This window comes from Danio rerio, chromosome 4 (genome assembly GCF_052040795.2).
Source record: "Danio rerio strain M-AB ecotype USA chromosome 4, GRCz13ab, whole genome shotgun sequence".
NCBI lineage: Eukaryota > Metazoa > Chordata > Actinopteri > Cypriniformes > Danionidae > Danio > Danio rerio.
This window is the reverse complement of record NC_141024.2, coordinates 12,558,539-12,572,546: the sequence shown is the minus strand read 5'-3', so window position 1 is coordinate 12,572,546 and position 14,008 is coordinate 12,558,539. Positions and strand designations below refer to the sequence as shown.

The 14,008-nt window shown below is 34.5% G+C and overlaps 2 protein-coding genes across 6 annotated transcripts in view; one reads left to right on the top strand and one right to left on the bottom strand.

The window, feature by feature from the left end:
* Positions 1-493: 493 nt before the first annotated feature.
* cry1a (cryptochrome circadian regulator 1a) lies at positions 494-13,985 on the bottom strand. 2 transcript variants are annotated; one of them, XM_087245516.1, is made up of 14 exons: positions 13,134-13,985; positions 6,995-7,103; positions 6,648-6,790; positions 6,075-6,259; positions 5,883-5,971; positions 5,201-5,341; positions 4,766-5,077; positions 4,533-4,684; positions 3,903-4,105; positions 3,547-3,654; positions 3,041-3,139; positions 2,855-2,911; positions 2,639-2,767; positions 494-1,254 (listed from the first exon to the last, which is right to left on the bottom strand). In XM_087245516.1, exons 1-13 carry the CDS (start codon positions 13,289-13,291, stop codon positions 2,664-2,666), a joined length of 1,860 nt encoding a protein of 619 aa, XP_087101642.1. In that variant the 5' UTR covers positions 13,292-13,985; the 3' UTR covers positions 494-1,254; positions 2,639-2,663. The 2 variants fall into 2 exon arrangements, with proteins under 2 accessions (XP_087101642.1, NP_001070765.2); NM_001077297.2 differs by having other exon boundaries at positions 494-1,264; positions 2,657-2,767.
* abtb3a (ankyrin repeat and BTB domain containing 3a) overlaps positions 6,090-14,008 on the top strand; it is a 207,940-nt gene continuing 200,021 nt past the window's right edge. For all 4 annotated transcript variants that reach the window (XM_087247118.1, XM_087247116.1, XM_087247119.1 and 1 more), the window contains exons 1-2: positions 6,090-6,280; positions 11,092-11,185. The gene's annotated coding sequence lies outside the window, so the exon portion shown is untranslated. The remainder of the gene's footprint in view (positions 6,281-11,091; positions 11,186-14,008) is intronic.

Here is a 14,008-nt window from a genome sequence, read left to right as displayed (position 1 = left end):
CAAACATTTGCTCGTTTGTTTTGACACTTTCCTATTGTGTTTTGCACAGGGATACAGTGAAATTACCAACATTTCATGAAGCAGACTTACAATTTTAAGTATAATATGTGATACAAGCTGCGTTTATACCGAATTCAAAAAGTTTAGCTTAAGTTACTATGTTACCCTGCAAATGGGAACGTTAGAAATGTTTTCGCGTGCCAAACAATTTAAGTGTTATTTGTCTGAAACCTAAGTCTTATATTTGATTTGTAAAGCAATACATAATGCTCAAAAACTATTACCAGTATTTATAACCAGTATTTTGGTCACTTTAGTTAGCATGTTCATAGCTACTTGCATCAAGTACACTGAAGCTAACGCCAAATACCCACTTAAATGATCTTGACCTTGTTTATTTCTGTTACAGGTCATAACCCGAACTGCCATTTGTCATTGAAAAGCTTCAATGTGACAGAAAATTATCCTGTAAGTAAATGAACAAGACAACATGTACATTTACACTTTATTAAACAAGCACAATGTGAAAGGATGAGAAACACAATGGTGAATTATAGTTTCATACACTTTACAGCAATGGAAAGACACCCAGATAAAGAGTGGGAGTAAACAGGGACTGAATAGGTGTACGAGACAGATGTCAGTCTGGCAACCGAGAGATCATGTACAGCTGTGATAGAGACAGACTTGAGGACGAGCAAGCAAATGAGAGATCAAAAAAACATAGTGCAAGCAAGCAGCCCGTGGACAGGCTCAGTATACACAGTCTACAAATGCTTTAAAAGGTTCAATTTCATGTTTTCATAAAGAAGAGTCGATCCACAATGATCCTTTATATCAAAAATATATCAATGGGTCTATGACTACATGAAAAAGAGAAAGCACATACAATATTAAATATGTACATTTTGTATGTGAATATTTGTCAAATCCTTATATACACAACAAAAATTTAGTCCCAACCAGTCCAAACATGAACGCAACGTTGACAGAACATTGCAGCTGTGCAGATCACAGAGCCGCAACATAATTGCAATGTTGTTAGGATGTTGGTGACCGCTTGGGTGAAGTCCCTGGGATAATGTGCAGTCTGATTGTTTTGAAGTGTTATGTGTTGATGTGCTTATAGAGATAATCATGCACTCCCTTGAAATGCTCCCGTCAATGGAATTTTGGTTTCCTCCATAAAAATGCAAAATGTAACAACTCGGGAAAAGGTGCGAACAAATAAAATCAGGCCTCTGCGAAGTAGTGCTGGCCCTTTCTGAAAAACACACAAAAAACATAAATGAAACTTCATAAAGTAAAAGAATACGACAGAAACACAGAAACAAAAATTAACAAAAAGCTCATTTTAAAAATACCCTAAAAATATAATATTTAAAATATTTAAAGTTCTGTTTAATGGAGAGAATATATATTTGCAACACATTTTTCAACATAATATTTTTAATAACAAATTTCTAATAACAATTTTTTTGTCTTTTTCCATTATAACAGTGCATAATATATCACTTGTTTTTTGCAAGGTACTTGACCCTTTTCACATGACGTCGCATGATGTCTGGTTTCACTCCGTGCAGTGTATCTTTACCTCCGTCTACACAGAACTCCTCATAAAGAATTCACCTAGTCAGCTGTTTATTAACTAAAAATAATGTTAGATGGTCACTACGGCTGTTTTCTAACAATAAGAAGACTGCACTTTAATTATATAATTTTGTAACTTATTATTAATTAGGGTAAAGGTATAGAGATATTAAATTAAACCCACCCAGTAGGTGGCAGCAGTCTAAAATAAACAAAAAAATAATAATGGATCAGTAAATAATAAATGATGATCAATAATTAAAATAATAAAGGAAACTGATTGCATTTAAAGATGAAATACTTACAAGATAATATGAGAAAACTTAATAATGAGTGTTACTCATGCTGAAACATTCACATAATAACTAATATGCATTTATAGTCATAGCAGCATCAAAGAAAAAAAATAAATCTGTTATTGAGCAAATAAACTTAATTAATAAGTGAAAAGGTTAAAAACATATTATTTTCTTGATAAACAATACCTTATTCCTATTCTTAATAATTTAAACTATCATTTTCAAGCTCAGAAAGCAGTCCAGTATTGAAAGAGAATCATTTAGACACATGTCCAATACTTTAACAGAGTTAACTCACAATGTGCAATGTTAATGTTTTCAGTTGTCAATTTTTCAGAGAAGTCTCCCATTCATTCAAAGGTAAACCGGAACTAAAAATACACTGCGTTGCCTATAGAGTGAAGTGCAGTAAGGTCATTGTGAAAAGGGTCTATTCAGCTTAAAGTGCAATTTGAAGGCTAAACTGATTAATTATTTTATAAGAAATCATTTAAATCTGTTAACTAAAATCAAAATAATATATATATATATTTACATTTAATCAGGCATACTTTAAAAATACTCCTGAACTGTAATTTTAAATCTGTATTTTAGGCTGTACCCATTTGTCAGCCAAGATTTTTCTTCATAACTTTAAATGCAATCAAATATATTAAGTTAGACACTTTATTTGCATGCAATGTGATTCCCATGAATATTAAAATTACTTTACTAAACTTAATTTAAATTATATATATAGTCTTTTGCACATGCATTTTGTGAATGACCTGATGTTTAGGAGCTGCACTGCCTCTGGACTTTTGAGACAGTGGTAGGACCAGACTCCTCGCTGTGTCGTTTTCCAGAGGTCTGGATGATGCTGCTGTGTAAGCCTCGTCCTGAAAATAACATTTAAAGATTATAGCACTAACTGCAACATCTGTATGACATTACACTTTTCTCTGGTTAAATGTGCAGCTCTTTACCTGTTATCTGCTGTGCGTCTTGCCTGTAGCACATTGTGCTTCCATTGTTGCCAAAACCTGTGAGATAAAAATATATGTATCACGATATAATGTTAATGGGTTTTAATGACAGATGATTAATCTATTTCCTGCAGTTGCTAATTGCAGATAATAGATATTGACATGTTGTCGGCAAAGTGTTTGTACCTTGTGAAGTCATGATGCTGCTTGTTTGTTGGTCTCCTTGTGAGTAAACCATTGTCCTGCCATGCCATTCTCCTTGAGAGGTGGGCGGCATCTGATACCCTGGATGAATTCAAGACAGTAAGATATGGTAGACTGTTTTGCATATATATTTATCTGCATATTAAGGGTGTGCAATACTGATAAGAAAGTGATATTGCAACTTTAGGTCTGTCGTAGATGAATAAATAACACCAAAGGTAGCAGAAAATCTATGTCTTAATGAGGGATTCATTGAGTAATTTGTTAATTTATTTATTTTTGCCTTAAAATAGCTGGTTCTTAGAACTTTTCCCAATGCCTTTGGAATGAATGTGTGTTTTTGTTTAAGCAAAGTAATTAATGTCAGCTCAGACATTCTTAAAACAACAATAAAGACTTTACTGTAGATAAATAAATAATAAATTGACAATTGTATAATTTATGACATTAATTGCTTTAAATTCAGGGATGTTTGATTGTTTGCAAACCTGAAGGTGTAGTGACTTCCTTAGTCATGTCTCCAGTTTTAAAACCCATTAAGCTTGTGGAATTCTCCCCATTTCCATTAGGGTTGGACGGCACCATTGCCAGCAGTCCTGTAGGAAGTAAAGATTTAGTTAGAGAACAGAATAAACCTGTTTAGAGCTAATTTAGTTATTCAATTTCAGCAAATTCCTTTAAAAGACACATGACCTTAATGTTTTCTCACTATTAGGAGGCATATGATTTGTAAAGTTAACATTTACAACAGTTTTAAATTTTATTTTATTTTTTTAGATAAATGGTTTTAGCAATTACAACTTTAGTGTGGCATTTTAATTTAGCTTTTTTTTTTCCATCTTACCCAGGCCTCGGTAGCAAGACAGCTGCTGGTAGATCTGTTTCATACGCTCTATATTAAGGCGGCTTGCCTCAGCGTGATGCACCATGGGCATAGGGTAGTGGACACCAATTATACATTTGGCTGCTTTCTGGACGCTTTCTGGAGCATTCCAGGGGTCATAGATATACTTGGCAGGAAAACCCCTTAAGACTGGCAGATATCGCCTAAAAGACAACAATTACAGATATTACATATTATGTACAGTTAAATATCAGGGATGTAATGGTTTACATATATGAACATAAAATGTTTGCTACAATTCTTCCAGATCAGAACAGAATTGTTTAAACTACTGCGTTTGCAATTTGCGGAACTTAAATTTGAAATGTCTAGTTATAAAATAAAAAAATAAAGAGACCACTTGGAAAGTCTTTCTGGATATATATATATATATATATATATATATATATATATATATATATATATATATATATATATATATATATATATATATATATATATATATATATCTGTGCAATAGTTTTTTCAATCAATTAGTCTATGCTGTTTTAGATAATGTGTAAACAAAACTTAAGAGCTCCCATCCAATGATTACAATAAGCTTTTTTTCCTTTCAGAGACAGAACTCACCGTATGTAGTCTCCGTTGGGGTCAGTGCGGCGGCCGAAGCTCACAGGGCAATAGCAGTGGAAGAACTGCTGGAAGAAGGAGCTGCAGGACAGCCACATCCAGCTTCCTGCGTTCACACTCCAGTCTGCATCCAACAACAGCTCCTCGAACACCTGTGAAGACAGATGCATGTGAGTGCTGCCAATGAAGCTCTGCAATATTAATAAAACGTCAAAAATAATCACAATATATACCTTCATGCCCTCCTCCCAGCTGATCCACAGGTCTCCACGGGTGAGGAAACAGGCCACTGCGTGTCGGGCCAGATGGTGGATCCAGCCCTCTTGCCTCAGCTGGGTCATGATGGCGTCGATCCAGGGGAAACCCGTCCTGCCTTCAGCCCACTTTGCCAAAGCCTCTGGGTTTTTATCCCATGGGATCTGCACGCAAATGGGGTTCCCTTCCATTTTGTCAAAGCGTGGGTTGTTTGTAGCAGCCGTGTAGAAGAATTCACGCCACAGTAATTGGCCATAGAGGGACAGAGGAGGTGAGCTGTTCTTTTTGACCTATGGGGGGAAAAGTATAATTTGATTACACAAAAGGGATCAGTAAACTAGCTTTAAAAATGTTCCTGGAGTCAAAACTAGTAATATAATTAGCAGTATCATTTATTAAGTAGCTTTTCTGACCTTCCTGTAGAGGTCTGTGAGTTTGAAGTAGAAGAGTCGACAGGAGAGGCAGCCGAATCTTAAATATGGGCTGAGGCCCGTAGGACTAGCCAACAGCGAATTGGCATTCATTCTTGGTCTCTCGAAGTTGGCCACCCAAGCCTGAAAAAAAATCACCATAATAAAGTTATTTGGATGGCACACACACGATTGTTAAAAGGTTTGTGCCTTATATTCTCAATAAAGCAGTATTTTTTTATTAAAGCACAGGTTAAACCATTTAAAGTGTTAATGAAGTAAATATATTGTGGAAAATTATTACTATTAAAGAATATAAATATCTTGCACTGTTTGTTAAATTAAATTAACAAATATATATTCTTTAAAATGTTTTTTTTTTCTGAATCTCCCAATGAATGAAGATTCCTGAAAGCATCAGATCCAATAAGTCAAGTTATTAACAAAACTAAATTTCAGAGTTTTTAAAAAAAAGAATTTGCAAATAATATATATAGTTTGTATAATTTGAATGTAAATGAATATATATTTGATTATAACATTTTGCAAATGTATTTTTTAAAAAGACAACACTTAATTGTAATATGTTGCCTTTTTGACCTAATTATATAATTATAGTTAGCATTGGTATATCAATGTTATTAATATTACAGCTGTACAAAAATGATTATAGAATGTCTCCAACCTTCCTCTCCAGGTGCCTCTCTAGGCGAGTGAGGGCCTCTGTTTCTCCTCCTGGCCACACAGCTGAGGAAAGGCCCTCTGTGTCGAAGCCTGTTTCAGAAAAAGCATACATACGTTTTGGTGAGTAATAATGCTACAAGTAAATGCTACACATTTTAGCCTTAAGATACATTTTAAAAGACAGCAGACTGACCGAGCTCTTCCAAAGAGGGAACTCCAAACTTCTCATCATGGTCATCAGAAAGCGGTGTGGTGCACGGCCCCATGACTTCTGCAGTGATGGTCTCTGCGGGTGTCTCCACCGCCTCCATCCTGCTGATGAGGGTCTGGAAGCGCTTATACGTGAGCGGAGACTGACCTCCATTCAGCTCGATGATCCTAAAAAACATCCATCCAATAGTGAGTAAAATCTGCATCTGCCCACTTTTTTAGCAACATTGAGTTATTTTTCCCTTTTATTTTTAATGTCGAATGTCACTTCACTGAACTTTAGCATGAATCATTTTACAAACATTATCTTAAAGTCTGCATGAACTGGAAGTAGCTGAGACTTTTGTTTCCATATGTTGCAATATTGGATTATATCTTACTTAAATAAATATATTGTTTTCATTTATACTGGTTCAGGAAAGAACTAAAACACTTACAGTACGTAAGCAAGTAATAGCAAACAATGAGAACAGGGCTTATCAAAGTGTCACTTATAACAAAGGTTATTCCTGGAGCAAAAGTTCCAACACAGTTGAAGGAATTTAGAAGTACGTACTTGTCCAGATCGTAGAGCGTGTGAGAGATGCGAACTATCACCTCCACGCCTGCCTCATTGGCTAGCTTCTTGATAGCAGCATCTCTCTCCTTTCCAAATGGCTCTGAGTCATACTCGTAGGACAGACGATTAATGTTCCATTCCTGGACACAGTACAATTTCATACCATTATAGGCAGTGTAAAATATTCATCTGTAGACACAATGGTGATGGAGAGAGCAGAGTCTAAGTCTAAGAGTTTAAAGAGCTCCTCAATTCTGTTCCATCTAATCCAGGATTTTTCCGAAATTAGAAATGTTTTTCAACCTTTTCCTAATCAATAAAAATGTGCAAATTGTTAGACGGACCTTGAAAAGCCTGGGGAAGACATCGGTGGGTTGGCCACGGATAACAAAGAGTCGTGAATTGAGTTTGCGGAGGCTGGCGTCCAAGTCTTCCAAACACTGCAGCAAAAACCTGAGCAACAAGAGACATGACATGTATTTATAGCCTCTTACTGACAAAAAAAAAACACGCACAAAATATATCAAGACATGTCCACATTCTATAACTGTTGCAGTGCCATGCAATAGAATTTAAATAAATGCCCTTGTTAAACATTTCAAAGGACAAGGCATTTAACTAGGGACAATAACCATTACCATTCACACACAGAATAATGGTGATAATTGTAGACAATTATTCACTGAAGCTTCAATGCATTGCAAACCTCAACCTTTTCCACAATTTTTAACCCATTATTATAATAAATTAGGGTATTAAATTTAAGCTACATGAAAATTATTTGTAATTTTTAAACACTCTGCATTAGAACGGACCATATTAATTGTGGTTTAGGACATCTTAATACATATTTTGCAGAACACAGTGTTATAATATAATTACTCCATTTAATACAGAATGAATATGAAATATGAAATGCCTCAGTCACAATTTGCATGATTACAAAAAAGCTTTTGCTTACATTGAAAGAATATGCGAACTACACATTGATATGGGTTATTATGTACAGTACAAGGCCACTATTAAAACAGATTACTGCCCTTTTATGCATCGAAAGGCACTCTGTTTATGATACTAGAGATGTACTCCAATAACCCAGAATCCATTTAATTGACTTCCTGCCATACTGACTTTCAGTTCATAGACTAATGTTTGCTCTTTTTCTGACATCAGCTGCATAAGTGTAAAATAAACTATTAATTGCTGTACAAAACAGCATACTTTTCAATGTTTTAATACCAGTTACCTGGAGAAAAATCCATTGATTATTTCCTTTTCAGTCTATCACCTTTTAAACAAACATGTAAATTTATGACTAACATATAGATTTATGACTATGATTGGGATTACTAGCCCCAGATAGGTACCTGCAGTTACTTACATTTGCTGAAAAAATTTTAAGTGGTCTATACCTGGGTAAATATTCCCCTTCCAAGTACTGTGGGTGGTTGCTGGTGCATTGATTTTCAAAAGTTGGTAATGCGTTCACAGTGGTTTTTAAAGTTTTATGTGTTTTAAGTGTGTTGGAGATTTGCCTGCTATGTTACACACTTATAAGATTCTACCCAAAATATTTCAAAGGCTTTATCTTGGCAGCATTTTAGTCAATTGAAATGAAACCTGATACTCTTTTTTTCAGAGCTACAATCTTACAGTCTATGTCAAACTAAAGCACAGTGGCACCAAAACACCTTAAAAATCATTTAAAATAAAATTCATTTGCTTTTTGCAATGTAAAGCTACCTTTTTAACACTTAATCACAATTGTGGTTGACAATTTACAACTTATGAAGAGCATTTAAATGTATAATACACAAATCCTACACAAATAAAGATCTACGGCAAGCAGACATGTTTCCGAAGCATGTATTGTACTGAAGTCTAATGGAAAACATTGTGACTATAATTAGAAAAACCAAGCATGGTTGTGCGTTCTAGAGCAACATAACTAATCAATAATTGATTGATTTGATAATTTAATGACTGAATAATTGATCTATAATTCTACAATACTATTGGGTCAGTAATAAGACTTTAGTATTTTCTCCAGATTTGCCCATTAGTGTATATACTCATTTGAAAGAACAGTGACATGCCCTAAATTTGTTAGCAAAATTTTCTGAGCATTTTTTTTCTGTTGTAGATCTGTTGAAAAGTAGTGCAGGAAACCCAATGGATATTTAAAAATAGCAAGCAGCATCATCTGAAGAGCACTTGGTCCTGATGGAGTGTGTTACTGACCTAGAAACCCAGTTTCTGTTGTCTGCAGGATCTCGCATAACCTCAAGTGCTGAGTAAGAAAAAAACTCCAGCAGCTCCCAAAGCTAACCCTTCCTCAACCCTCAGACAACTTCAAGAAATCCTGGCCAAACTCATCTTGATCTCAAATAAACTTTCACTGAAACGGTGGTGATATCACACAGAGAATGTTATGTAATCTGCATTTAGAGGATTCCAGTCTGGGTCATATTGCAGAGCAGACTCTAGTTTATAGTCTGCATGTGCAAATTTCTGTTTTGTACTTAAAAACTGTAACCACTTGTGCAATGCCTGGACTGTACACTAACAAAAGAAATCTAAAAAAACAGGAATCAAGTGTTCAACTGAGTGATCAGTCAAACATTTAATTCAATCACAATTAGACTACAATATATTAAAATAATTCTTCATGGCCTTCTGATAAACTTATAAAACAAAAGCAGGATGAATACAGTAAATTAAAGCTGGCTGTCCAGAGTTTAAAACAATTCAAAATCCATACAAACTGTAAGGATATACAGAGCACAATACAAAATCTCAAACACATTTCAATGATAGCAGCTGTGTTTGGACGGCTGACAAAAAACGACTAGCTCAATTAATACCACAATTCTTTATCTCAGTGTTTACAAATGACTCATGAAGCACCAAAACATCTGTCTCTTTTTTTCCATGCAGCTGTACGATCTTGCCTTCTCTGCTTGTCCTCACAGGAAACTTTGTCCTTTGCACGGAGTCAGTGATAATGTGTAAATCCCTGTCTAAGCCGTAGCCTCCCTTTCTTTGTCACTGACACGCTGCAGTATGATCAGAATCAACGAGAGTTTTCTCCCAGTCGTCTGACCCAGTGACACACAAACAGAACCCAATTGGTGAAAGCGGCAGTATCATGTTATATGACAAGCTGGAGCATTGTTATGATGATCACAGAGATAATATAGTGCATCAGGTTCAGATGCGAAATTGGAGTGTATCGACTATCGAGTTCACAATCAGTTCAACAGATGTGCAGAACTAATTAATGATACAAAAAAATGACTAATCAATTAAACAAAATCCATACATAATTATTAATTATAACTTTCGTTAGCATGTCAAAGCTTGTAAATGTTTTTTTTTTTTTTTCAAGAACAAAATAGGATTTACAGAAAGCACTAAAATATAATTTAGTATAACAGTAGTTCATGTACCAAATCATATTAATCATATAATCAAATATTAAAATACTGTATTCAAAGGGATAGTTCTCCCAAAACCAAAAATCCTGACTCACCTTTCACTTGATCCAAACCTGTTTGACTTTGCTTGTTTTGTTGAACACTAAAGAATATATTTAGGAAAAAAAACGACTGGAAACCAGTAACCATTGCCTTCCATATACTATTTGTTTTTCCTACAATGGTTAAAGGTTTTCAGCTTTCTTAAAAAAAATCTTCTTTGGCATTTAACACAATAAAAGAACCTTATAATGGTTTGGAATCACTTTAGGGCAAGTAAATAGTGAGACTATGTTCACTTTTGGCTGAACTATCACTTTAAAGACAGTACAGTACATCCCAAAATGCGAATTGATTCTTAAATTATGACATATTACAAATGTAGGTGCAATTAGATGCATCCCACAACATATTGTGATAGCCTTCTGAGTAAAGTAGGTCACCAAAGCTGAGCACGTTACTAAGCATTTTGTAGTAGTCATTGCGATTACCCTCTGTAACACACTGACCCATTTCTGTTCCCAACACAATGGAGACAGAAGAGGACAGATGAAGGCGAAAGACACTAAGCGCTGTTACATCATCTCATAGAGTACAATCAGATCACCTGTTGTACCAAGCAAAAGACCTCACCTTGAGTGTGTGTGTGAAGTTGTGAACACCCAATTCTAGAAACAGACACACACCATATTGTAGAGCGTTGTGCTTTTCTTAAAGCACTTTGGCATTTAAATTATTAATTTATTTATTCTGCGTTTGACATTTAAAATGTGATATTTATTATGCATTTGACAATATGAGTGTTTACACTACAAAATAAATCCATTCTGTTGCATTTTTGACTACCTTTGGAAGTGGTTGAACTGGGCTCAAAACATTTTAGATACCATAAATGCATGGTCACACTCTTGATCAGATTAATACATGGATATTTAATCATCATATCTATTTTTGTTTGTTTACAGCCTACATTTCCAAGTTCCCATTTATTTTCACTGTATGGAGCAGCAGGAACATTCTTCAAAATGTTTGTGTTCAACGATGGAATCTATTTAGAGGGTGAGTAGATAATGACATAATGTTTGTTCATGGATTAACTATCCAATGAAGAGTTTTAGAAACGTCTAATAAGCATGGGTGTGGAAAACTGATGTAAGGGTCTGCATTATGTAATATCATTTGCAGGTAAGGACTCTATTCAGTAATGAATGCTTTGGTTTAATCTTTACATATATGCAAATGCTTTAAATATATAGTGAATAGCTTTTCTTGAAAGTTAAAAAATAGATACAGCTTCTAAAGTTTGCCAGATTCTTAAAAACAAACTTCTATGTTTCAACAGCAACTCAAGGACAGTTTTAGGTAGTTGAGTTTTATCTTACCATTCACCTCACTTTAAAATTGGGTCAGAAAAAGTTTATAAACAAAAGAAGATATTTCTGTGAAAACCAAAATAGCCTTGCAAGCAATTGATGGACAAGCTGCAAGCTGGCAATAGGACCTTGCTCAACCAGTCAGTAGACTCAACAGGTTACAAGACATAACTAATTTTCCTTTAGGAATTCAGATACATTGATGCAATTATATGACACAGAGATGTAATTAGTCACTCAATTAACCAGTGTTAGAAACACACAGATACAATGTAAAAGTGTATTAACATATAAAACAACCCCAAAACATTTTATTAATATGCTTTCAATAATAGTTTATCCTAAGAATAGTATTATTTCTGAAACAAATTTATGAAAAATTTTGATTTAAAAACGAAACAAACACTTGGATCTCATTGCATCATTGCAGTGATGTCACTGTAATTGAATAGAACATTGTAGCTGCAGCTTTCTGCTTCATAGAATGGACTAGAATAGATTATAGTAGATTAATCCGCATGATGCATTTGGGTCTGTTTCAGAGAGAGAAGATACTTAAAAATGTATTTTAAAAAATATGATACAAAATGAAACAAAAATTTACAAATATGTCAGAACACACTGAATAAATTAGTTTTTTTTTTTAATTATTGCTCAAATAATTGATTTGTTTGTTGATATTTCCATGGTTAGAAACATTTTTGAAACAATGTTACACATAATTATTGCCTCTTGTAAGTATGGAGCCCTTTTAGTTATCAATACTATTAAATTATTTATTATATCGGTGTATATAAACTTGTAAAATATTTAGTCTTTTCTCCATATCTCACACCTTTGGGACTGCATTATTTTGACAAGCCGTAATCAATATTTGGCGAATCAAAACAGTTTTTTCAAAGTTATCCTTAAACTATTGAACAACATCCATTCTTGTCTTAGGCGATGTGGAAAAATGTCAAATATAAATGTTGACTAATGACTACCATACATACACCTGTTGGTGAACCACTGCAAATTAAAAAGTTTTTTCTTTCTTTATTTTTTAAAAATAGTAATGCAATAGTTTGCATGCAAATAGTTTATGCAAAAAAAAAGTTAAGTTTGTTTACTTTTTTAGGACAGTTTTAAGATTACTATCATACCATAAGTACATGCAATTTTCAGATTATATGTTTTACATATGCATTTCATAAAACAATATATTCTATACAACAATATATTCCAATTTCATATCTATCTATCTATCTATCTATCTATCTATCTATCTATCTATCTATCTATCTATCTATCTATCTATCTATCTATCTATCTATCTGGTTCATGCACAATTTGAAATTTCAATGCTTTTCTCAATATTTTACAATTTTCAATAAATAGTGGCAAATGCAGTAAAACCTTGGTAAAATAGATCCGGAGGGTGAAAGAGTACACAGATTTCAAATTCATTATGAGGTTTAAAATTATAATAATAATAATAGCACTCCATAGAAACAAAAATGAATGGCACTATACGATAAGAGTACAATAGACTAAATCAAAAGTGAATATTTTTGATTATAATAAATTAGACAAGAACGGATCTTGCAATGCATTCAATGCAAATACAAAATATTTGTCATCCGATCCCTTACCTCCACCTGCTGATCCCGACGTTGGAGGATCCTGCGAACCAGGGGTCGAGGATGTACACACAGCGGACACTGTGCGCTCCCAGAATAGAGTCTCTGAGTGAAGGATTGTCGTGGAGCCGCAAGCCCTTCCTGAACCAGTGGACTGTATTGACCACCATTACTCCACTAAAGTCCAGCTTTTAGTATGCAAGGGTTATTCTACAACACTCTCCAAAAAAGAAACTGCTCTCAAATGCGTAAACAAAAACGACAAATAATCTTACAAAATCACTATATATGCACGTTCAAATTATTCTGGATTTAATGAGAGAGAGAAAATAGTTAGCCTTGCTCCAACAAAACACTTTCCATCATTACGTCTAATAATTTGGAACACGACCTCAGATGAAGCATTGGGGCACGCGCTGGATACCCGCGCAACAGACGAATACGCGACCGGCTTTAGGACCAAGGCGCAACGCAAAGTACGCCTCCCTGTTGTATAACTTGTTTTTTCCGAATAACTTAAAATAATGAAAAACACGGTATATATACTATATCTCGCATGTAGAGAAAGTTGTGATTTGAGTTATGCGTAAAATGTCAATGCGTAGACTTACAGCTGAAGTCTATACGATGCGCGAGCCCGAATGAGCACGATTATGTAAATATTAATATTGGCTCAAACCTCTCGTATGAGCTTTTACAGGCAGCTGTCGCAAAATAAACCAATATCCCGCACGAAGAGAAGCCTCATACGAAGTATTCAGCGTGTCTTGTTTGTTTTCCTTCAATGTTATGTCCACTTGTAAATATTTTTCCAGAAGCGCAGGTTCCATACACTTTCAGCCATGCAATCCAGTCGGTCAACTTGACTCCACCTTGATGATTGCGCA

Excerpts from the sequence above, each read along its gene's own strand:
- cry1a (XM_087245516.1), bottom strand. The coding sequence starts at position 13,291 with ATGGTGGTCAATACAGTCCACTGGTTCAGGAAGGGCTTGCGGCTCCAC. Across the intron at positions 4,685-4,765 it reads GCTGGGAGGAGGGCATGAAG|GTGTTCGAGGAGCTGTTGTT; the intron begins GTATATATTGTG and ends CTGTCTTCACAG. Across the intron at positions 2,912-3,040 it reads CAGCATCATGACTTCACAAG|GTTTTGGCAACAATGGAAGC; the intron begins GTACAAACACTT and ends TTTATCTCACAG.